General features: G+C 50.1%; 1 protein-coding gene across 4 annotated transcripts in view; it reads left to right on the plus strand.

Annotated features, from left to right (window-relative positions):
• CCDC85A (coiled-coil domain containing 85A) overlaps window positions 1–18,117 on the plus strand; it is a 52,700-nt gene extending 34,583 nt beyond the window's left edge. The window contains exons 3-5 of one of the 4 annotated variants that reach the window (XM_050316992.1): window positions 3,664–3,740; window positions 11,540–11,656; window positions 16,203–18,117. In XM_050316992.1, coding sequence (XP_050172949.1) covers window positions 3,664–3,740; window positions 11,540–11,656; window positions 16,203–16,292 — 284 coding nt within the window. In that variant the 3' untranslated portion in view covers window positions 16,293–18,117. The remainder of the gene's footprint in view (window positions 1–3,663; window positions 3,741–11,539; window positions 11,657–16,202) is intronic. The other 3 variants (XM_050316993.1, XM_050316996.1, XM_050316994.1) reach the window with 3 other exon arrangements.
• The last annotated feature ends 6,472 nt before the right edge of the window (window positions 18,118–24,589 follow it).

Here is a 24,589-nt window from a genome sequence, read left to right on the forward strand (position 1 = left end):
AATTAAATCAGCTGACTGGCAATGCCAGGGCAGGGAGATGATGGTTTGTGTGGCAGGGGATCTGCTCCCCAGTTAGCATGGAAACCCTTTCTGAACATATGGAGCTGTCAGGGAATTCTGGGAGGTTTAAAGCAGCCCTTGCACAGCCTTGGTTTTCATCTGCCATTTGTGGAAAGATTATTTGGTTTTCATTGTGGGGTGCTGGGTGTGGATTTGAATGACCAAAATCCATTTTAATTTATATTACATTTAATAATAATAATAATACAATTATTAAGTTCCTGCCAACACAGTGCAGAAGGAGCAGCATGGCCAGTGACTCTCCCTGCTGAAGTTGGATATACCCAAAGCAAACCTTCACTGCCACACATCAGAGTGTCCCTACACACAGCACCCTGGCCTCTTTGCCGAGGTGAATTGTTGGCCACTTCCCTCCTCTACACCCTCAGTGTTTAACGTGTGCAGCTTGGGATGTGCCAGCTCTCCAGATCCTGGAGACCTTCAGGAACACCAAGAGCTGATTGGTGGGAGCAGAAAGTGCTGCTGTTGACAAAATCCAGGTGAATTTTTCATCCTCCTGACATCATGTTTTCCCATTCTCTGGCCATGAGGGTGCAAGGACTGGCTGGTGCTGCTTCTGGCCAGGTGTTGGGTCTCCTGCTCTTTCTTTCCCCCACATACTGCCCTGTTCATGAGGTAAAATCCCTTCCCCCTTTCACACTGGGCTCGGTACCACCTCATCTGATCAGGCAGAAGTGGAGGTTGAACCCCTGAGTTTTTGCTTTCTGTGGAGTTCTCATGCAGTTGCTGTGCAGGGATCTCACGGGTGGGCAGAGAACCTCGGAGTTTGTTCTTCAGTGCAGTCTCACGGGGAGTTGGAACCCTCCAAAAAAACCCTAAACTATCAGAATGTAACATGCCATCCTCAAGCATTCTGAAACAGCAGGGGATAATCTGGCTTAAAGGACATTATGAGTTCCTGGGTAGACTGGGATCAGGCTCAGTCACACAAAAATGGATAAAGCCAGTGCACAAATGTGCCTTTGGCAGCAACAGAAGTGTCTGATAACGTTTGACATAACCCCAAAATATCTGCAAGCTTCAAGAGGGGGGATGTCAAAGGAACAGATCAGCTATGTAAATATTGATGTTCCCTTACAACATGTTGGAGTGATGGATGTGGAGACGGGGGATTGTCACTGCATTTCCCTAAAAGCAAGACATTTGATATTTCTGTGTCTCCAATACTTTCTCTCCCTGTCTCCAGGCTGATTAAGAATAGATGGATCATATAGGTCTTCTCATAAATACTTTTAGATGCAACTTTATTGTTTGGTTGGGGTTTTTTTTAAGGTTTGGTGCCAGTGTTTAACTTTGTGTGTTTTCAATTCCTCCATCTGTTATGTCCTTGGCTGACTTCTCTGCTCATTTTCCCCTCTAAGCTCGTGGCATCACAGCATAAATATATTAACAGATCCTGAAATATATATGTGTCTAGTCTATGTGTCAGGAAGACTCACAGAAGTTAGGATTTGCTTGCTCAAGCCTTTGGTAGGTGGCCTAATTTCCCCTTTTAATCAGATTACAGGCGGAGATTTAAAGAACTGTTTCACACTTCAGGAGGGTGAACCAGAGTCTCAGCTGCTGGGGGCTGGCACGGGCAGGTTGGGAACTGAGGCAGGGCAGTGTGGTTTGGAGCAGAGAGCCCAGCTCTGCACTCCCAGAGGACAAAGAGACACATTTAGCCAAGAGGTGCATCATCTGAGGAGCTGAGAAACGGTAAACCAGAGAACTCTAAAGAGATTCTCTGAAGAGAATCCAGAAGGGAGTTTGCATGGAGAGGGCACAGCTGGGAACTGGAGTGGAGCATGAAGTGTGAGCCGAGTCACCTGCCTGCGGGCTTGTGAGCAAGGAATTCAGAGCTGGCAGTGCCAGAGGAAGTGCTGGGCCAGCCCCTCTGAAAAGATGGGTCCTCAGGAACCATCCCGTGCGGGAAACAGCGGGGAGGGGAGGTGGGATGTGCCGGGAGCTGCTGCCCGCGCTAATGACCGTGCTGGGAGAGAGCTCCTCCCCGAGCTGCCTGCGCTGGGAAGGAGCTGATGTGCTGGGAGGGGCCCTGTCGTGTGCAGTTAATTGAATTAGCTGTTCCTCTCCTAAGTGCTCATCTGAGCCGGGCTCAGGGCTCTCCAGAGATGCCCCATCACCAGCTGGGAAAGGCCTGATGCAGCAGAGCGAGCAGAACCTCACATCACCCCCTTCCTCTTATTGCACAGGCTATTTTTGATCCAGGGCCGGGCTGGGTATTAATCAGCTCTGACAAATGACTGTGTGTTGTCTCCATGTTGTGTAAATTCCCATGCATATTTAACTACTGCAGTCTCCTAAGAGCAGTAAGTGACACCTTAATCCCCATCTATTTTACGGGCAGGCTGGAGTAGCGATGAGGTACCACAGGAAACTCGTGCTCAAATTCATCTGCCAGTCTACACCAGTGAGCAGCTGCGCTGTCAGTGCAGCTGTGCAGGGCTGGATCAGCTGGCACTACGGCCCTGACAGCCATGGATTCCAGACCAGTAATCATAACTGTGCTAATTGAGTGGCAGGGTGAGCCCAAATGTGTGACAGGAACTAACATCTCCCAGAAAGTTGAGTGGATCACTGAGTCAGGAGTGAGAGCGTGGTGGGATTCCACACACAGGCAAGAGGCACAGCACAGTGAGGGTACCTTACCACAGGAAGTACCTTTTTTTCTTAGAAGATGCATTTTTTCTTACCAATGAGTGCTGTGTTCCCAGACACGAATCTCTCTCAGACACAGCACTTCAACAGCAGAAATTCTGAGTGACCCCAGAAGTGCGTGATGGTGAAGCTCTTGGGTGCTCAGGGGTGGATCAGGGATCTCCTCTTACCCCAAGTTCTCGGGGGCAGACTGGGAGTGGCTGCTGTTGTTGACAGCCAAGCACAGGCTGGCCCTGTGCGTGTCCGGGAGCTGCTGGAGAGCAGAGCCAGGCTGTGCTCCGGGAGAGCTCCCAGAGCCCGGCAGGGCAGGGGCAGCGTGTCCGAGTGTGTGGGGCCAGCGGGACACGCGGTGCCCCAGGAGGACGTGCTGTGCCATGGGCTGTGGCACTGCCATCCGGGCTGCAGCCCCGGGGACACCGGGGACACACGGCCCAGCCCGGCCCCGGCTGTCACAGCCTGTCCTGGCAGAGCCCCAGGCTGCCAGCCCTGTGCTGGGCTGTGTGACAGCCTGTCCTTGGCAGAGCCCCGGTGCTGCCAGCCCTGTGCCGGGCTGTGTGACAGCCTGTCCTTGGCAGAGCCCTGTGCCGGCCAGGTGTGCTCCCAGCCTCAGGATAATGCATTATCCTCGGGCGGTATTGCCAGAACGCAGCCCAGGCTCCCGGAGCTCAGGGGGTGGGTTGGAAGGACTCAGGTCTTTGTGGTCTTTCCCCAAGTGCAGCAGTTTAGAATCCCAAGCAGCAAGGAGCTGATTAACTCCAGCGTCAGCATGGTTTGTGCTGCCCCGGGAGGAGCAGAGCAGGATGTTCCCTGGACCTGGAGAGAGGCAGTCTGCTGTGGCAGGATGTGGCCCAGGCTGTGGCACCAGTGAACACAAGCAGATCTCTGTGGATAATACGAGTCTTTTTTTCTGTTTTGATTTTTTAGAATCAACCTTGTCCTATGTTAGGCAGCTGGAGGCCAGAGTAAGACAGCTGGAGGAGGAAAATCGCATGCTGCCCCAGGTGGGTGACTTCTGCTGTGGGATCAGGAGCTGGCAGGGAGAGAGCCCTGCTCCAGTCCTGTGCCGGGGACAGAATCAGGATTCCTTGGCATCCCCCTCTAAACTCTCAGAGATCGAGGCCCCTCGTTCATCTTGCTCGTGTGTGAGTGGGGGATTGATTTAAGGCCATGGCAATGCTTTCTGTCATGTTCTTCCTTTGCAGGAGTTGATACCTTGCTAGAAAAACTCCTGGAAGCCCCTGCTTATAATTAATTAACTGATGGGTTAAAAATCACACTGAACTGACCCTTTGCATTCTGGTTTTACCCCAAGAGCTCCTTGTTAAAATATCAGCTACTTTTTACAGTTAGCCAAAGTATTTGGCTCTAAAAATGCAAATGCTGTAAGTAATAATAACTGGGTTATATTATTTTTAATACTTTGAGGAATATATTAGAAACGTAAATGCAAGACTGAAATGAAATTAAATAAATAAGCAAGTATGAAGTTAAAGGGGTTTTCCAGTATGTTTTTAAGAAAAAATTTAGTGGTTCATTAAAAATGAATGAAAGACTTGTAACTTTTCAGATCTGCACATACTTAATAGAATATATTTCTCTTATATTTCATTCAATAAGCCTTAGAAAAATCCATAACTCCATAAAATCCATGACAGTTGGAAGGGCCTCTGCAGCTCTTTGCTGGGTGACCTTAAGCAGTTCACTTCTCTCTACCCTAATTTTTGGATCTGGAAAAGAGGGACAGCAAGAAATGTCTGTCCATTAAGATGTGAACAGTCTTCAGTAGCAAAGACAAAGGTTGGTCCTCAGAGACAGAGAATATTCTTTTCTTTTCAAGAGTGTTTTTCAAGGCAAATGTTTTGTCTTGGGTCTGGAATAACACCAGGGGATAAAATAGTGCAGGACATTCCTAGTGTGCAAAGCCTTGGAAGTGGCTGTGTGTTTTATGTTTATTTGGGTGGCTCAGGTGGAGCCCCTCAAAGTGCATTCCCAGATCCGACTGAGGGCTGGAACACCCACTCTGTGGGCACAGAGTTCAGTGAAAATGCCTTGGCTGGGGAGCCAAAACCAGAAAACAGTACTTGGGAGAAGTCACTGGAACAAAAAGTGCTGATGGAGAGGTTTGAAAGCCAGAGCCAGGTGGGCAAGCCTGGAATCTGCTGCTGGTTTTTAAACACACAGCTCAGAGCTGCTCTCTGAGGGGTCTGGCTGGCACAGGCATCTGTGGCAGAGTCCTGAGAAACCTCCTGGGGTCTCTGGATACTTCATTCTAAGAAATAATGAGTGATGAAGGTTCACATTTCCTGCCATACCTTACCTTTCCTCCTGAAGAAAGGGGTGGCCTTGGGGAGAGCAAGGAAATGCAGTTTATCATCCGATCACCTGGACGTTCCCTTTGCCTGGGTTAGTTCTGGGGGTTGTTGTTCCTCTGGGTACCCCCTGAACGTGCTCTCACTGGTGGTCAGGCCCTGCCACAAAGACAAGGGTGCAGGATGGAAATACATCAGCTCCTGGCACTGGTTCCATTCCATTTCATGGGAGGAATGGGAATTTTTTGGCATGAAGCCAACCCAAGTGCTCTTGACAAATAATCTGAAAAGCTACCCTGAACTCCACAACTGGGGAGGGTTTGTGGCACAGCCCTGGCTCAGTTACAGAGCTGTGCCTTCAAATTTCAGCTGTGCCTTTTGCACAGCCCCTCTTTGACAGGGTGCTGGAGCACTGGGAGGGGTTGGGAATTGCAGGATTGCCCTTGGACAAGAGAGGTGACGACTCATTCATGTGACACCTCTGCTCAGTCTGCACTGAAGAGCCCTGGCCTTGTCCCAGGCTTTCTCCTCTCCTCCTGCCACACTTTCCTTCTTTTCCCTCTCAGCTTTCAACATCCTTTCTTTTCCCCCTTTTCTGCTTTCTGTCACTCATGAAAATGCACTGACACATTTGCTGACACCTCTTCAGACAAATCACTCCCTTCCTCTGTCACACAGGGATGGTTCTTTCCCAATTTCTTTTGTTTTGCTGGTCTCCCTCCATATGTATTGGTTTGGCTTTCTTCTTTCCAAAACCCCACAGACCTCTAATGTAAAGGTTTTATTAATATTTAGTGGCAAGACCATTTCTAGACAGAATGGTTTCACATTCTGCTCTCCCTGTTCAAGTGGAACCCGAGTTGTAGCTCACTCTGCTGTACCCAAGGGCTGCTTCGTCAGGGGAATTGCAGAGCCACCAGTGAGTCAATATTTTAGTTGGATCAGGTGATAGGAAAGGAATAAACCCGGGAATATCCACTGGAGCCTGTTGCTGTGTCCCTGTGCTGCACAGCCATGGCTCAGAGCAGAGGGGTGGCTCTAAGGACGAGCCGTGGATGGGGTGTCCCCGCTGCTACACCCTGTCCCAGCAGCCCTGCACACACAACCAGGGCCTCTGTGTGTTCTGGAGAGGAATAGGTAGGGACCAAACAATGGATTTGGATCCCATTTACCCTCCCTGGGCTGTGACAGACGTGCTGTGTCAGGGAGTGACCTCAGGTGGTGAGCACAGGGCTGTTACAGGGGTGTAACTGCTGTCCCCGCCTGGTGCCGGGGAAGCCAGGTCAGGAACTGGCAGCCACACCTCAGTTAGCTGGAGATAGCCCTGAGTTTTTGTAGGAGCAGTGTTTCAGGGCTGATCAGCTCAGCTGAAGTGCTGTGGAAATGTGGACATCTGTCATACAGTGACAGTGCATGCATTTGCAAAGAGAAACTTGGCAAGTCACCCACCTCAAATTGGTTCGCTTCGTATTTGTTTCAGGGGAGGAGGGAGCAGGAGGCAGGGATGGAGAGCTGACAGACATTCCCCCCTTCCAACTCTCCTTGTAATTCAGCTCCCCCTCTCACTGGCAGGGTGCTGCAGACAGGCTGCCAGTGGAGGCTGGAGTCAGGGAGCTGAGCTGCTCCACAGCCCAGGAGTGAAGCCATGAGGCTGAACCAGAGCCCTTTGCTCCCTCTCTGCTGCCTGTTCCCTATTCTTCCCTTTCCAAGGCTTTTGGTCCTTTTCCATCTGCTTTTGGTGTCTCCTTTTCATTTGCACTGTTGCTTCAGGCACTTTTTGGGGGGTTTGCATCCTTGCTCTCCGTTTCCAGTCCTGGAATGTTTACCTGGGAAATGGCAGGTGTGACTCTTGGGGGCACATTCATTTTTAAGCCCTTCCAACACTTTCCATTTCCTTCTTTCTTCCCCCTTCATTGGATTATCATGTATTATTTCAACTCGTTCCCAAATCTTTCAAAAACCTTTTGCTGAGATCTGTGGTTTTTATTTTGCCTCTGCATGGCATGGTTTTAATTATAAATCTAATTAGAAGATGGGAACTGTTTGGTTAGTGGTTTGTTTTTTTTTTAGTAAAATCTGTGTCACTCACAGTCCAACACTGCTTGTCTCCTCCCTTCCACAGAACAGGGGATCCTCCAACCAAAATGTAATTAAAACACACTGAACAAACTCATGTTTCCTAATCTTGTCATCAAATATTTGCTGAAAGGGAGTAAAGCAAGAGCATCCACCCACCCAGTTCTTTCATGTGCTCTCCTCCTCAGTTTGAATTAAAAGGTCATTAATAGAGGACTTCGGTTTCCAGCAGCCGAGGTTCTGACCAGTCTTTGTTCCAGGGTGTCCATCCAGGTTGGCAAAAGCTCATGGGTTTGATGTTACCCAGACACAAATTCAAGACAAACCTGGTGTGCAAAGAGTTGCAGTGCAGGGAGTACACATATTTTTTATTCCAAAGGTCTGGAGTCACTTTGCACTGATGATTTTCTAGCAGGCTCCACCAACTCTGATGGATTTTAAATGCTGTTGGTCTTTCAGTGTGTGGCCTCCACTACTGGGAGCTGTTCCAGCCCAGGACCTTTTCCTCTTACATGTTCATCATCAAAGGAGGGTAATGGAGGGGATTTCCTGGCAGTGCCTGCCCCTGAGGGTGTGGAGCCAGCAATGCCTTTGGCCACTCAGGATCTCAAATCCACTGTGAGGGGCTGTGGATTTGGGCAGCAATGTCCTGGAGAGGTTTCTCCTGAGCTCTGTGAGAACAGGTGAAAAACAGCAGCGTTTGAAAATTGTGTGTTTTAATTGACAGGAACCCTCCCTAAAAGAATTGTTGCTGTTCTTTAAGTGCACTATTAATCCAGCAGAGCAGTTACTGCTCTCTGGTTTTCCTCTCTCCTGCCTGTTGGAAACGAGCTGACAAACACAGCCTGTGTTTGCTTGGAGCTGGACAGGGAAATTGAGGGCTGAGCAAATCAGAAAAACACTTTGAAAATCGGGTAGTGATTGAGCTGGCGTGGCACTTACCCAGCAGGAAGGATGTACTTCCCGGGAAACCACTTGCCTGTGGGATAAGAGGCTGCTGGAGGACGAGGTCCTGTGTGTTTGCTGAGGGTAAGTGAACAGAGGAAAGCCCTGTTCTCTTGGCAGCTTTGGTGGGGTGACTGAGTGTCCTCGGGGCAGGCAGGGGCTGTGTTTTCCCTCCTTGGCTCTCCCACGTTTCCTCCAGGGGGGCTGGAAGACACACTCCCCCTGGCTTGGGTTGGCACTACAGGGGTTTTCCTTCAGGACTGTCCTTACCAACAGTGCAGATGGAAAAAAATGAAGTTTTCTGCTGACTTGAGTAGAAAAGCTCCTGGTTAATTCTCTCCCTGTTCCACACAGGGGTCTTTACTCTGCCCGTGCCCGGGACACAGTGCAGGGTTTGCCTCTGGCACTGGGGCAAAATGGCCTGAGCAGCCTCACCATTTTGCACTCGATGTGAGTGAGGCACTGAATTCCCATTCCTCTGGGCTTTCTGGGAGGTGAGATTACAGGGTTCAGTCAGGTGCCCCGTGCTTTCCATTCCCTGCAGTCTGTATTGGCATCAGATATTGTGTAGATTTACTCCTGACAGAAGTGATGTGCACAGTCAGTGATCTCACTCTGATCCCTGTGGGAAGCCACGCCCAGGAGATGCTGTGGGTTTTACCTGCTCCCTGCAGAGGTGTGATCTGCACAGAGGACACATCCCACAACACCAGACTGTGCTGGGTCTCGGGCACCAGGGCTGGGCAGGGCAGCAGGGAAGGGTGGCTCTGGAAGGGGAGCAGAAAAGTCAGTTGTTTCTCAGGTGCTGATGCTGGGCAGTGCTGTTTGCTCCCAGGTGCTCAGGATGGGTAACGCTAACGCAGATTGCAGCAGTTGGAGTCAAGGCTGGTTTGGTTCCACTTGCACAGCTTTGTTCCTGGGTATTGACCAAAAGGCTCTGTCACAGGGGACACCTCCCTCCAGTGGCTGAGTGCAAGGCCGTGTGTGCAGCCAGGCAAGAGCAGGGAGGGAGCAGCATCTCCCATCCCCAGGGCCCCTTTGGCAAAGTGCCTTTTCCTCCTGTTTGGCTTCCCTGCCTCAGGAGCTCATCAGTAGTGCTGGGGTGTCTCCAGCCCCACAGGCCCCACCTCCAGGCTGGTGCCATCCCCATCATCTGCTGCAGTAATCTGCCCCCAAAGAAGGCAGGAGCTGTGCTGCCTCACTGCAGTGGCCTCACCTGAGATGAGAAGCCCCTGAGCCTGAGATGGGCCTTCAGGGCTGCAAACTCTGCCTTCTTTTTAAAGAGAAGCTCATGTCCCTTATCAAGGACAGAGGGAGAAGGATGTCCACGGGGGAAATACTAATTTTCAGTCTCCTCCCAACATGTGCTGGGAACACTGGCTGCTTGAAGCAGTGTGTTCACAAGTGTTGTGGTGAAGGGAGGCAGAGCTGTGCTGCATATGGCACAGAGGAGCTGTGGAGGACACACAGTGCCTGGAGCGGGGCTTGAACTCGGCGAGCAGTGCCACTCGCAGCAGCTTTGGAGTTCCTTGTGTTCAGGAGGCTGCACGTGTGCAGTGTGTGCTCATCTGCTCAGCCTCTTCATGGCAATATTTCTGGTTTGCTGTTCCAAACTGACTGAAATCTTTGCTGCTCCTGGAGTTAGTAAAGAAACAGGAAACCCTGACTTATAAAAACCTCAAAGCTAACTGAGTGAATTTATCCTAACCCAGAACTGCTCCAATCTGCTCTGTTGGCCCTTCTCCTTCCTCCTTCATTTCCTCTCCCAAAGTACAGCATTAAGTCTGGCCAGTCTCTAACAGATCTATAAATCCTTCCCCAAGCAAAATACGTCCTAAAGCCCATTCCATACATCACAGCAAATTGATCACAGGCACTGCTGGGCAGAGTTGCAGGGTGATGCAGTGGGATCCATTAGTGCCCCTAATGTGTGTGGAGCCCACGGATCCATTGCTTGGCTGTGTATGAAACGAGGCTTCAGACTCAGGCATACAGCACCTTTTGTGTGGGTTTGGCACATGCAGCCTTCTGTTTATTTGCTATTGATTGACTGCTTGTTCTGGGGGGTTTTTGAACGTGTGGGGCTCAGTCCTGCGGAGGATGGGGGGGTCGAGTCGATGTGTTGGGTGATGGGAGGGTTCTCCCTGCCCTTTGGCAGTGCTGTGAGCCTTGCAGAGGCCTGGCCATGTCCCAGCACACTGGAAGCTCGCTTGGCCTGTGTGATTTGCCGTTCCTTTTCAGGCACCTGGATCTGTGAAGCTCAGCCTCGTGTGGTCGCTCTGTGCCCTTTCTCTCCCGCACCCACCTTCATCTCTCCTGTTGTTTAGATTAGAGACGCCCCCAAAAACACTGCAATGTTCTGTGTGTGCTTGCTCAGTGGGACAAAGGAGTGCCCATCAGGGCACTGGCTCTGAGCAGAGGCTCTTTCCACTGACATTATTTCTCCTTCAGAAATGCATTTCCCACTCATCCCAGCAGGGATTACCGCTGTGTTACTTCTTAATGGCTCCTATGGTGTTTCTTACTCTTTAAGAAAGGAACTTCCCATCTCTCAGTCTTTGAAGTGTTTTCCTTCTTTATATTCCTCATTTGTTTTTAAGCAAAATTCTGCCTGAAGGCTGAGGGTGAGGAGCAGGGCAGGCTGGGAGCACCTCAGGAGCATCCACAGGGATCCCATGGCTGCCCACGAGTGCAGCAGGGGTATTTTTAGCACTCTCTGAAGCTTTCTCAGGTTACCTCAGCACTGCAATCGCTCCAGGAGATGCTTCACACCCTGCAAGGTTGAGGAGACTGAGCTGGAGCAGTTCAGGTAGCTCACATTTGTCTGGCAGTGGCCTGAAAAACCCTTCCAGGTGTTCCCTGGGAGCAAAACCCCCCCTGAGGCTGTCACTGCTGGGGACAAATTGGCATCTGGTGCTGTGGGGAAGTGTCCTGAGCAGCCTTAACGTTCTGCAGTCAGTGTGAGGTGCTGAACCTCCACTGCTCTGGGCAAAGGCAAAGGGGGCCCTGCCCTGGCACCCTGGGAAGGAGTGAGTTGTCAGCCCGGAGCTGTTTCCTTCCCTGGCCGGCTGTGGCTGTGCTGGGCTCGCAAACCTTGCAGCAACGTTCACAAATGGGAGTCTTGCTGAAGGAACAACCCCCACAGCTATCAGGATAAAATTAGACATCCTCCAAACCTTCCTCTGGGGTTGAAATCATCTCTCTAAACTTTGCAGCACTTTCTGTGAGAGATTTTGATTAAGAGATGAGAAATTCGGTTGCTACGTGCTGACCTTCCAGGGGAACACCCCTGAGGGCCAATGACACTCAGGTGGATCTTGGTTCCTGTGGCACAGAGAGAGGGGGACTGGGGAGTAACCACACACCTTCAGTGCTCCTCAGGCTTTGAGAAGAGAGCAGTGAATAACTGGCATGTTGTAATCGGCGACCCAGCCTGCTGTGTATTAAGGAGTGTTTGATCTCCTCCGAAGGAGCCCGGTAGGATGCCCGGCGGGGCGGAGGGGAGGCCCTGCCCCGCCCAGCCAGCCAGCGTGGGGGGACATGGCTCAGCCTCTGCGCAGCCTGACTCAGTGGTAAATGCTCTGAAGGTAACGCTGCTCCGCTGCCGGCCCTGCCTCGCGTCCTGTCTGTCCCTCAGCTCGTGTCCTGTTGTCCTGCCGACATCCCCGTGGGGCCACCGGGATGTTCCTGTCATCAGTGGGCTTGTTTCTGTCTGTCACCCATTGTCTCTGTGGCCTGTGTGTTTGCTGGGCAGGGAGCTGGCCCTCACAGGGGGATTCTGCTCCCCACCTTGCTCACCCCTGTAGTTTCCCTTCGAAGCTGAGCGTGGGGTTTTGCTGAATAAGGAGGTGTTTGTGCTCCGTGTTTGTGCTCAGGTGGGATACGGTGGATTCCTGCACAGGGAAATACTCTGATGCAAAGATAAAGCCGAGGCACATGGTATGTTCGTGTTAAAAATAGCAGGGCCTTGGGCTGAAGACCACGGTCCCAAGGTCAGTGGTGACGCTGCTCTGGGAGCAGATGTGCCTTACCCCGAAGCCAGGGCTGGATTGCAGCGGCCTGTGTGACATTGATACACAGCAAGTGACACAAGTAATCAGAGGGGTAGAGTTGCAAGTTCTCACTTCTGTCAGCAGTGAAACTGTCGCAATTAAAGAAACTTAGGAGGTGTTACAAGACTGAAAGGTTTGTGGGGTGGTGGGAGTCAGCAATGGCTGAGCTCACTGCAAGCACAGGCATCGAGGGTGTCCACGCTCCTCTGGAGGGGGATAAAAACTGAGGGAGGGCTGAGCAGGGACTGCATGTCCCTCTCTCCTGTTTCGGCTCAGACGTGGTGGTTTTGGTGCTTTGTGCCCCCCTTGTCTCCTGTGCCTCTCATCAGCTGAACTGCCTCAGTACCCAGCGGGACCAGCAGGTGTTACTCCCACCTGTACAGATGCTGCAGGGACACACTTGAAGGGGGCAGGTCTGCCCTCCCCCAGGGGAGGATGGAAGGGATTTCTGTAGACATCTGCTGTGCTTTTGAGCTTTGTGGAGATGCACAGTAGGAGCTCAGTGGTGCTGTGAACTTGCCTGGGCCCCCAAGTTTGTGTGACATTGCCTTGTCCTCCATGAAGCCTGAAGGAATGGGTTTGCTCAGGTGAACTGTGCACCAGTCCCAGCCACCAGACCCTTCCTGGGACACTTCACCACAGGCTGTTTTCCTGGCATCCAGGGGGAACAGGTGCCGGGAGAGCTCCAGCCCCTCTTCCCACAGTGGCAGGTCCCCTCTGGGGTGGCCTCCCCAACCATGTCCCTGTCAGCAGCACTGCCCATGAGAGCTCTGCCCTTGCCCTCCTACCACATTCCCAGCTCCAGGAGTGCCTGGCCCAGCAGTGCTCCGAGCCCTCCGTGCATCTCCCATGCCTCCCACCTGCTGCTGCCCAGAAAATAAAGCCCTGCCAGGTCATTTTGTCAAGAGATCATGGGTAATTATGGAAAAAAGCCTTTTGTAGTTCTCTTCAAATACCCCCTGGCAAAGGCCCTTCCCTGAATGGAGCGTGTCCAACGTGCTTGTGACAACCTGTAATAACAACTGGTGTGTGTAAGTGGAGTGTGGGAGCAGCAGCTCATGGCTCTGGTGGCTGAGATGGATTGATGAGAGATACACAGCATTTAGTGCAGCACGAGGTGAGAGCTCAGCTCTCAGTTCACCAGGAGGTAGTGCAGCAGGCAGCAGGAGATGGAAATGAGCTGTTAAATAAATGTGAAATGGAGAGTGAGCTCAGCAGCCTGCCCAGCCCAGCCAGGGAGCACACCCTGCTGGTTCCCGGTGAGGATAGGGCATGGATCCGCCTTCCAGGGCAGGCACAGCTCCCACTTGCACCACTTGGCACAATCAGATGCAGGAGGAAGAACAAGCACACATCAGGAGCCTGCTTTTCTGTCCAAATGTGGCAATTTGGAATTCCTGCAGCAGAGGAATAGCCTTTGTTATAAAACCCCCTCGTTGGTGCAACCCACTTCTCACAGCAGGAAATCTCAGAGCAGCAGTGTGTTTGAAAGGGGCAGATGCATTAGAGAACAGAGGGAGGTAATTGCTAAAAATACTGCTTTTGCTTTCCTAAGTGATGAGGAGACTTAAAAAAAATAACGAAATTTTAAAAAATTGCCTGGGAGTCTCGCACTGGTGGAGAGAGTGGGAACAGGAGCAGAGCTTTGCCGTGCAGTTGGTCTGACAAGGCTCTCCCAGGACCTGCTCCCTCAGGCTGGATGGCTGGAAAGGGAACCTGCCGGCTCCTTGGCAATCCTCCCCATTATTCCCGGAGTGCAGGTGGGATCCCTGGGGATCTGTAGGTGGTTATTTCTCACGGCAGGATGTGTTTCATTCCTTTTGCAAGTTGTATCTGGCCAAACTTCCTGCTTGTGATGTTGCAGACCAGGGTTTGTGTGTGTTGAACGGTGATTGTTACCTGGTCTGTAGGTCTATGAGTCTGACTACTTAGAGACTACACTTACACTGCTGGTCTTATCTGTGGCTTCCAAAAAAATGTATAAAATGAAATTCCCTTCTTTTTAAACATGCCCATGGCTTGGGAGCTCAGGAAAACATCCATCACCGGGGCTGTTAAAGGCTCTCTTAGCACCACCTTAGTGACACACAGCAAGCTGAGGCTGGAGAAATGTGCAGTACAAGTTTAAGGTGTTTAGCTTTGTATTCCATGTTGGGCCTGGAAACACCTGAAGATGCAAAGCATTTTTGGTTTAAATGCTGACAATATGCCCTTGAAGATTTTCCACGGAAATTAAGCCAATCACTGTTTCTGTAATGCAATTACTGTTTTATTAGGAGCACTAGAATGTTAACATGTTGGTTAGTATTGATCACAAAAATCTATGTGGGATAATATAGCTGGGGTAAAGTGCTGTGTGACCTGAATTCCTCCTTCCTAAGAATGAAAGCTGGCAAGAGGGATGAAGCCTGGCAGCCTCAGTTTCCCCACCTGAGCAATGGCCCTTATGACTTTTCCAGCCTCGGATATCCCTTCGCGATTTATGGCTAAAAAAGCAGTTTCTGACTCATCCATATTTAATGCTAATCCGTAGAAGTCCTTGTGGTGTAAGTAATGCCACTTCTAAAATGCTAAATTTGACATTATGGCTTCATTTTGGTAACTCTCAGATACGTACTTGTGTCCTGCCTTGTCTCTTTGTTCCCAGCCCTTCAAAGCTCTGCTGCTGCCACTGGAACGCTCCCTGTCCCTCTGACTTTTACAATCTCGGCCTGATTTCGCTGTTGATACATTATTATACTTTTAAAGCAGCTGGTTATTTCCCTTCAGGTTTTGCTTTCCCTTATACCCACCTAGTGCAGGCTAAAAGCACAGTGGATTTGGGATAAACCAATTACCATGTATATTATAATCTGCTGTTCCTGCCAGGCTGTTTGTCTGCAGCCTCGTGCACTGGGGGTGTTTCACAGGAAACATTTACCATGGCATCATTTTCCCCATGAAAACAGTGGAATGAGGGACAGTTTGGGGCTCCCTAATTTTGATGCACTTGCAAAATTCAAAAGTGGATGTGTAATTCATGTTGGAGGAACTTTGTGGTGTTACGTGACCATGCTGGTGTTTTGTTGAGGTAACAGCACGTGTGTGTGTGTGCAATTGGTGTTGTATTTGGAATGGTTTTGCTTTGTATTTATCCAGTTGCATTGTCCTAGCAGGATGTAGCAACGTGTGGCAGCAGGTTTAGAGGTAGTTTGTCATGTATTAGTGAGCATGGAGCTAATGCAGTGTCTGTTCACTGCTGGTAAAAAAATAATGACAATGGAAACCAGTTTTACCTTTCTGGACAGTCATGTTGCTGTTGATGGTTGCCAGAGGTGGATGGGTGGTTTAGTAGCAGCTACACTTGAGCTGGTTGTGAGTTGATTGTTATTAAACAGGAATACTCAGAAATTGCAATACACAGGGTGGTGGAATCACCATTCTTGTCTCTAGAGAGGCCTGGTGGCACAACACCAGCTACTGCTCTCCTGCTCATAGTCCAGCAGTCTTCCCATAAATCATTATAAAATGCTTCCTGAAATGTTTGGGGGTGTCACTTCTCTGCCTTTTTAATTCCAAGAGTGTAAGAGATGATGTTAAGCACAGGGACTGCATGCACAGTGCCTCGGATCTCAAGAAGAACTAGGGAAATAAACACTTGTAGTGCCTTGCCTGGTTGTAAGAGAACAAGTAAATCCCTTGAAAAGAGAGGAGAACTGCTCAGTGCTTGTTGAACTGGCCACGTTTAGACACCTCTGGACTGATCCGTGTGCTTCTGAGTCACGCTGTGCAGGAGATGTGGTTGGGGCAGGAGTTGAGTTTCAGCTGAGGCCTTCGAACACCTCTTGTGTCTGAGGCACAAAATATCCCAGTGCTGCACGTGTTGGTCCATCTGTGTCTGTTTTTGGTCATTTCTCCCCAGCAGCATGTGCTTTGTGTGTTCAGAAGGAATGTTGTACCCCTGAGGATCATCCTGTGCTCCTGTTGTGTGTCCCTGCCCTGTGTGCATGTGCCAGACCTGTGACGTTCCAGCTGCATGTCCGTGTGAACACCGGTGCACCCTCGACCCCGGATAATGATCTCTTTCCATCCCTCCCTTCAGGTTGTGTGGAGGAAACTTGGAGATGCTGCAGGGTCGTGCCCTGGAATTAGGCAGCACTTGTCAGGAAATCAGTATAAAGGACCCATGTAACGGCCTCCCTGAAGAGCAGGAGTTTGAAGTGCCCGCGAGAGGGAAGGAACTGGCTGCCCCCCCATTCCCACTGACGCCGGGGGGCGTGGATGCACTGCACGAGCCTCGGCTGGACACCAGAGCTGCTGCACAGGGGGCTGTCCGTGCTGGCAGCGTCCCCAGCCCCGCTGTTCCGATATCCTGCCTAGTGACAACGCTGCACCCTCTCTGCGACACTCCACCTTTAGGAGCACTGAGGTATTTCCATCCTAACTCCACACACATTGGGATTCTGCAGGAGCTACGCGAAATAAGTTTTATTTTGGTTGGTTACAGCGAGCCTCTGATAGCTGTGAACGAGTTTTCTGCTGGATTGGAGAGAGGTTGGAGAGACGTGGATAAACTGTGCCTTTGGTCTCCGCAATTCTGAGAAAGTCGCTTCTTAGTAACCCCCCTTCAGTCTGTAAAGGACCCCTTAATGGTGCTTAGGCAATTCCCAGGTGATTTCTTTGCTTTGGTAGAATAACCTGCCTTCGGAGGTGCTAAAAGACCACAAAGTCCTAACCAGCCGGTAGTGTAGCACAACTACAGTCCTTGTAGTGACCCACAATTTCTTTCTAAAGGAAAGTCAAGGTAGCTTTCTCTTGATGCACATCTTCTGAAGAGGTGTAGGGTGTTGGCAGCCCTTCAGTGAACAGAATACTTAGGCATCGCTAGCACAGGTCTCAGATCAGAATCTCCATCAGAATTTCTTTTGGAAAGTATTTTCCAGCTGTCAGGATGCTAATTTCTAAGTGTTTAATTTAGAGACGTGCTGGTTTATTTAACAAGAGCCTGTAAGGATCTAAAAGATTGCACTGCATTATTAAAAAAAGCTTTCCTTGCCACTGTAGCGTTCTTTCAAAGAAATAGGGGTTTATTATCCTCAGAGCATGTCTTTCATTATTATGAGGCAGAAAGCTCTTGTTCAGATTGCCTGAGATGTGACCAGACGGCGCCCTAGATGTGCTTAGTTTATTTTTATCTCTGTGTATGGCACTAGTTGTGTGTACTGAATTACAACATAGGTATTTTGTGTATATCTAAGAGCAATGATAGTTTCATGTATGAATGTGCAACAGGCTTGGGACTGAATGGCTGTTGCTTCACTTTTTACTATAGCTGAGCGTCAAAAAAAGAGACTAATAAAAAACAATAATAAAAGGAAAAAAAATAGGAATGCAACAATTCCTGGCTTTCTGGTTTGTTCTTGGTTGCTGAGATTGGAGCCAAAGCTGTGTTTTCTCTGTGCTTGGACATCCTGGACCGTGGGCTGTTTGCCGTGGAACGTGGCTCGGTTGCTGTACAATCTTTTGTTATATAGATGATGTAAATCTGCTACCTGTGTTAATTTGCGGCAGTGATTCTGTTGGGTTTTGTTGTTCTTTCCCCTTGGTACCACTGGATGTAAGGCCTCTGATCCGGCGTTGCTTTCTCGGGCAAAGCTGCCGTTCGCTCCTTCTGCTCGAGTTGGGAATGCGGATTCCAGCCTTCTGTTTGGAGCACGGCCCTGCTGGGGGATTTGTGCCCCAGAGCCCGGCCCAGGCAGTGTGTGTTAGCTCTCTACGTTGTTTTCTCCCGCTGCACAGTTGAGTTGCAATTGTTGTATTCCTATCTCCGTGTGTATGGACAGCTGTGACACCTGTACTTGTGCCTGCAGGGGCGACTCGAGGGACACTGGTCTTTTGACACTTCACTTGTGTAAATTTTGATACTGTATTAAAACTATTTTTTTACAGTTCTGCATACGATGGGCTATCAAGTATCTGTGTTCATCTTAGCAATGGTAATAAATTATAGAATCCCACCCTTGTTTGCTCTCCTTTCCTGACCAAAGCTGTGAGGTGCAGTTTTTGCCTTGAAGGAGCTGTTGGAAATATTTCCTGCCCGGTTGAGAAATTTGCTGCATGTCCTGCATTTTTCTTCCTTTTCTTGCCAGGTGTCTTTTAAAAAAAAAAAAAAAAATCCCAGAATTGTGAGCTTGGCTCTTTGTTCTGTGCTAAACGAGGCGCTGCGTGCGGGCTGTGCCACGGGGTGGTGCCAGGTGCAGGTGGTTAAGGCCAGGTGGAATTCGGTAAGTTGAGCTGCAGTTGCAAACCCAGGATACCTGTGCTGGCCCCTCCTTCCTCCCAGAGCAGCTTCAGGGTGAGGACAGAGCGACGTGGAGCTCCTGGAGTCGTTGTGCTCAGGTAAGAGGTGCGGGTGTGTTGGTGGCACGGGGGGAGGTTGGTTGTGTCCCACTGTCCCCCCCTACATCTGTTCCCAGGATTGGGCTCTGTGGGTCAGGGGAAAGGGCTGTGCTCGTGCCAGTGAGCAGAAAAACTGCTCTAAATGTTCTGAAAACAAAAGATCCTTAGTACAGTCAGTATCTTAAAGCTGCTAAATCCTGTGGTGGCCCCTAAAAGCACTCTTACTAAGAGCAGAAGGCAGGCAGTGTGTGGATGGAGAAGGGGGTTCTAGAACCTGCTGGAATGTCTCTCTGCCAGTGAGTAAAAATCTCTCCACCCCATCTGCCTTGCTCCCTGCACACGTGGTTAAGCCTTTTTCAGTGAAATGTGATTGCACCAAACCTGGTGGGCTCCTCGTGCAGTTGTTTTAGCATAATTCTGCTTCAGCTGAAAATTTGCACGTGTTACAGGGCCATTCCCAAGCTCTGGGCTGAGCCTGAATGAGCTGTAAAATTCACTACGGAGTGAATTTTAAGTAGCGCTGGTGTAGTGGATGTGGGGGGTGGATTTTACATTCTGCACTGCAGAGAAGCTGCCTTGCTGAAGGGTTGGAAGGTAAAGAATGGCACTTTGTTTTCAGCAAGTGACTGGTCTCAGTGGAGCCTGTTCCCCAAAGGCTGCAGTTGATGGACATGTTTATGAATGTGGCACGAAGCCAACGTGCCCTTTTTAATGTTTTGAGCACCCAGCCCTGCTCTCCTTTGTGCTGCCCCAACCTCTCAAACACCAAATACCCCTCGGGCTCTCTGTGCTGCCTCCCTAACAAACACCACCCTCGCCCGGGCGCTGGTTTGTTTAATGTCTTTAAATGTCTTTGAAATAAGTCCCAAGGTGGTGTGAATTCTTTCTGCTGATCTCACCAGTTTGATACAGAAGTTGCCCAGCCATTTTCCCCCCACACACTTTTGGGTGGAAAAAAGTCTTGATGAGATTACTTTTTTTTTTTTTTTGAGTTCCTGCAGAGTGTCCCAGGAAGTGCAGCTGCTGGGGCTGTAGTGCCAAACCCTCCTCATATCTCCACACTTGTGTTTTCCAGGCTCGGGTGAACCACGTGCACAGGGACCTCGCCCCAAGCCAGCACCCACTGCAACTCTGCTCATCCAAAATCCTGCAGGTAAGAACAGCTGACTCAGTGGCAGCTCTGCCTGGATTGAGTGGAGAGAGGTTCTGCATTCATTAATCACCCAGCAAACAGGCAGTGCAAAAATGGTGATGTGAATAAAAATCAGCTCTTTAATAGTCTTGCATAAATAAAAATATGACTATGTTTTAAAAGCTTAAGAGATTACCAGAGATATATGGACCAGAGACATAAATCTTACTTGAACTGAGAAAGCTCAGACACCTCCATGTGTATAATTAGAAAATTGAGAAATATTGATGAGAATGATGAAAAAAAGTAAAAGCACAGCATGTTGTGCTGGTGATTGAGGGCTTTGCTGGCTCTGGGGAGCTCCAGCCTTGCCCAAGCATTCGTGGTTCTCTTCATGCTGTGGCTGGTGGGGAAGGACCCCAGGGACTGCACCGTGTGCTCCTGCCTGAAACAGTTTCCCGAACACCTGGTTCACAAAGAAGAGCCAAAATAATAATAGTGAATTATTTAATATGTTTGTTAGAACATGATAATTACCCTGGAATAAGAACTTGCTATAATGATCTCTTCAAAGCAGTGGCCGTGGCCCTCGAGTCTGATGTTTCTTTGGGTTTTTTTTTTCCCCTCAGTACTGTAAATAGGTTGAAGCAAATTTTGAAAATAATAAGTCTGCAGATGAAGAAAAGCAAAAATAATATTGTGAGGCCACTCCCAGCCTCTGGAAAGAAAGAGGGCAAAGGGGAGGGTGGGGGTGCTGCAGGTGGTAGAGCCCGTTTGCTCTGAGCTCACCTGTGCGTGGCAGTTGAGGTGTGAGGCAGAAGGTGCTTGAACCTTTCAACAGGTGACTTCATTGGTTGTTTTATCTTTGCTCTTGATAAATGCCAGAGGTGGCCCAGGAGCAGTGGTGCTCCCCAGGCGTGAACACCTCACCTGTAGAGCAGGATGGCACGTGTTGTTTAAGAGGCTTTGGAAGGCCCTGGTGCCACGAGGAGATCTTGGCCCAGGTGAGCGTGTTGAGCCCTGATAAACCACGGCATCACTCAAGGCTTCATTGGAAAGGTCAGAGAGAAAGGAAAATGTTCTCTTGGTTTTTGAGGTGGCCTTTCAAAATAGGACCTGGTTTGTTGTCAGGAGCAGTGGGGACTGGCCAGGACATCGGTCAGGGGCATGGGGCTGTTGAGCTGCTGTTTTCACAGGCATTAGAGTTTGAAAGAGAGGAAATAATCTAAAAATATGGTATTTCCCTCCCCTGCTGAAGGGGAAGTGTCCACACACTGCTGTGTGTGCCCATTAGAAAGGCCCAGAGCCCACCCTGCCCAACCTTGGGAATCCCAGGAAAAGCACACCGTGAAACATGGAAATGTTTCCATGGGAACTGTTCCTCTACTCCTGCTGTTAAAACAGCCCTATAACACAAATGATAACAGGCCCCCATTTCTGCACCCAACTACAAACAGGGAATGCTACAAAGGGAACTGGTAAAGAGCAGGAGTGTAAATCAACCAAACTGCTAAATTAGGGATGTGCCTGCCTCTCTGTGAAAAAGCACAAGCAGATAAACAAAGCCCTTGGGGGAGTTAAAAAAAAAGAGAAGATCATTTTAATTACAGCACATGCAGCCAACATAAACCCCGTGGATTGTGTGAAATCAGGTTTGTTCTTCTGATCAGCAGCAGGAAACCCTGTAGCAGATCAAATGTGTTCAGGGAGGCCATCCTGCTAATTGCTGCTCCTCGCTGAGCCAAAGCAAACTATTTAGACAAAGGAGAGAATTCACTTCTTATTTAGTATTAATTATGAAATAGCACGTCTGGATGTGCTTCACAATAACACTACATTTTCTGGGGGGAAACAAATGTAGTTCTAATCCTGTGAAATAAGGGGAGAATTAACTTGTTGCTTCAGGCAGGAGCCCCAACATGTGCTTGCAGTTAGGTGCAAGATGAGTCAGGTCTTGATTCTTCAGCCACAACAAATTATGAAACTCACTTTAAAGCCTTCTTTATGAGCAATTTTGTATGTTCTGACTGATGTTAAAACAGTGTTACTTTTTTTTTGTTGTGACTTTCACTCTTCCCTTTTATTTTTTAAGCTTGTTATGGCCACTTTGCAGCATCTCATTGTCTTCTCTCTAAAGATTCTGGAGTATTTTGGGGCTTGGATTTGTTGCTTGGACACACTCACTTTGTGTTGAGTGGAGGTTTTAGTTTCCCCCTGTGCTAAAGGAAAGTGATGATGGACTTACACGTGGCCAAATTTGTAGGGGGTGGATGAAGAGAAGGAGTAGGAATTGGCTGGGTGTCAAGGCTGCTTCCTACCATGATGTAGCAGGTCCTAGGATTGCTCTGGTTTATCTTCCTTTCTCATCTAGCTTAGAACATGCACAGCAGCCAGAACTGCTCTGAGAGTGCTGCTGTCACCAAAGACAAGTCTTCCCCAGCAGGGGAAGGAATGTGCTCTCCAAAGGAACAAAATGCCACAAAGAGCGTGAGGGCCTGTAAATCACAGGCTTTGTGGTTCAGTTTCTGCCTTGCTGAACCACAGTGCCCTCTGCCCCTGCTTGGCTGCCTCCCAGCAGTGCCATCCGTCAGCGCCCTGCCACGGTGTCACCCCTCTGTGCCTGGGCACTGGCACTGCCCTCAGCCTGGAGCGGCCAACAGGTCTCTAGGGCTGCAAGGAGACCATATGTTAGATGCCTTTTCATGCTGAAATCACTTCTTAAAAAAGGCACATCATAGCCACTGAGCCTTTCATAAACATGCATGGACTGAGAGCTGGATCCGTGCACATCTTCACTGTGGAAACCTTTCCCTTATATCTGCCCAGGATTTGTGTGTCATCTTTACACTGGGCACCTCTGTGGGGAGAGAGGCACGTGCCTTGTGTTCCAGCCCCTGGCCATGCTGGTGGTTTCCATGGAGTCATTCCTGTATGTCCATGTCCATCTGGGGAGCCCAGGACAGGACTCAGTGTTCCAGATACATCACCAGGGGGGAAGGATCACTTCCTGTAACCCTGGTTTATAAACCCTGTTAATACTGTAGTTACAAAGGTTGTGTTGGTCCCCTGGCAGAATGGAAACTACAGGAATGTTCATACAGAGTATCCATAATCCATATTTGCTTGTGTTAAGTAATGACTTTACTGTGCCCAGCAAAACGTTTGTGTGAGCGCCGATGGAAAGCTGAGCTGGATGGGAAGGCAGGTGTGTGCCAGCAGCAGGCTATAAATGTGCTGCTCTGCGGGCATTTGGGAGACATTTTCAGATTAAAGAATGAGTGGTTGGTTAAAAAAAAAAAAAAACACCAAAAACAACAAAAAACAAATAAGTGAAAAATAAACTACTTGAGGCTCTTGGAGCCTCTTCCTTTGGCCCTTTGAAGCTCTGCCTGTTCTTGGAGGATAGTTCCTGTGACTGTGGGCTTGGATTTTTCCCTGTTAATATCCCTACTTTAGCAGGAAAAGGGAACAACGGAGAGAAGAGGCATTTGATAAGAGACACCGATCAGTGCCCAGACTAGTGCTGATAAGGTTTTATCTTTGATCTTGACAAGTTTATTGATGCTCAGTGGTGCTCAGGTCTCAGCTGGAAAGTCCTCGCCCCTTAAGGAAGGGACCAAGAGCTTGCTCCTGCCCGTGTCTCTGTCCCAGGACCTGCTGCCCGGGGGTCAGCTGAAGGGTCGGGGGTGCCGATGGGGTTTCTGGGGGGTTGAAGGGGTGTTTCTCTCCCCTCTGCTCTCCAGAGGCTGTGTTTGTTCACACGATGCGGGCAGGAGCGGCTCCTCCCACCCCCTGCCCTCCCCTCACAGATGCCACATTTCCCCTCAGAGCCCTCTCACAGCCTCCAACTCCCATCACAGCCCTATCTCCCAGTCAGAGACCCCTCACAGCCTCCATTCCCCCACACAGCTTCCATCTCCCCTCACAGCTCCCCATATTTCCTCACAGCCCCCTCAGCCCCACCTCCCCCTCAGAGCTGCCTCATAGTCCCAGTTTTCCCCTCACACCCTCTATCTTCCCTCAAAGCCCCCCATTTTCTTTCACAGCCCCCTTAAAGTCCCATTTCCCCTCACGGCCCCTCACAGCCTCCATCTCCTCTCACAGCCCCATCTCCTACTTAGAGCTGCCTCATAGCTGCCCTCACAGCCCCTCATCTTCCCTCTCAGCTCCCTCACAGTCCCCCATCTTCCCTCACAGCTCCCTCACAGTCCCCCATCTTCCCTCACAGTCCCCCATCTTCCCTCACAGTCCCCCATCTTCCCTCACAGTCCCCCATCTTCCCTCACAGTCCCCCATCTTCCCTCACAGTCCCCCATCTTCCCTCACAGTCCCCACTCCCTCAGTCCCATCTTCCTCACAGTCCCCCATCTTCCTCACAGTCCCCATCTTCCTCACCCCTCACGTCCCCATCTTCCCTCACAGTCCCCCATCTTCCCTCACAGTCCCATCTTCCTCAGTCCCCATCTTCCCTCACAGTCCCCCATCTTCCCTCACAGTCCCCCATCTTCCCTCACAGTCCCCCATCTTCCCTCACAGTCCCCCATCTTCCCTCACAGTCCCCCATCTTCCCTCACAGTCCCCCATCTTCCCTCACAGTCCCCATCTTCCCTCACAGTCCCCATCTTCCTCCAGTCCCCATCTTCCCTCACAGTCCCCATCTTCCTCACAGTCCCCCATCTTCCCTCACAGTCCCCATCTTCCCTCACAGTCCCCCATTTCCCCTCACAGTCCCCCATTTCCCCTCACAGTCCCCCATTTCCCCTCACAGTCCCCCATTTCCCCTCACAGTCCCCCATCTTCCCTCACAGTCCCCCATCTTCCCTCACAGTCCCCCATTTCCCCTCACAGTCCCCCATTTCCCCTCACAGTCCCCCATTTCCCCTCACAGTCCCCATTTCCCTCACAGTCCCCCATTTCCCTCACAGTCCCCATCTTCCCTCACAGTCCCCATTTCCCTC

This window comes from Myiozetetes cayanensis, unplaced genomic scaffold, assembly GCF_022539395.1.
Source record: "Myiozetetes cayanensis isolate MyiCay16 unplaced genomic scaffold, myiCay2020 scf2-11, whole genome shotgun sequence".
Lineage (NCBI taxonomy): Eukaryota > Metazoa > Chordata > Aves > Passeriformes > Tyrannidae > Myiozetetes > Myiozetetes cayanensis.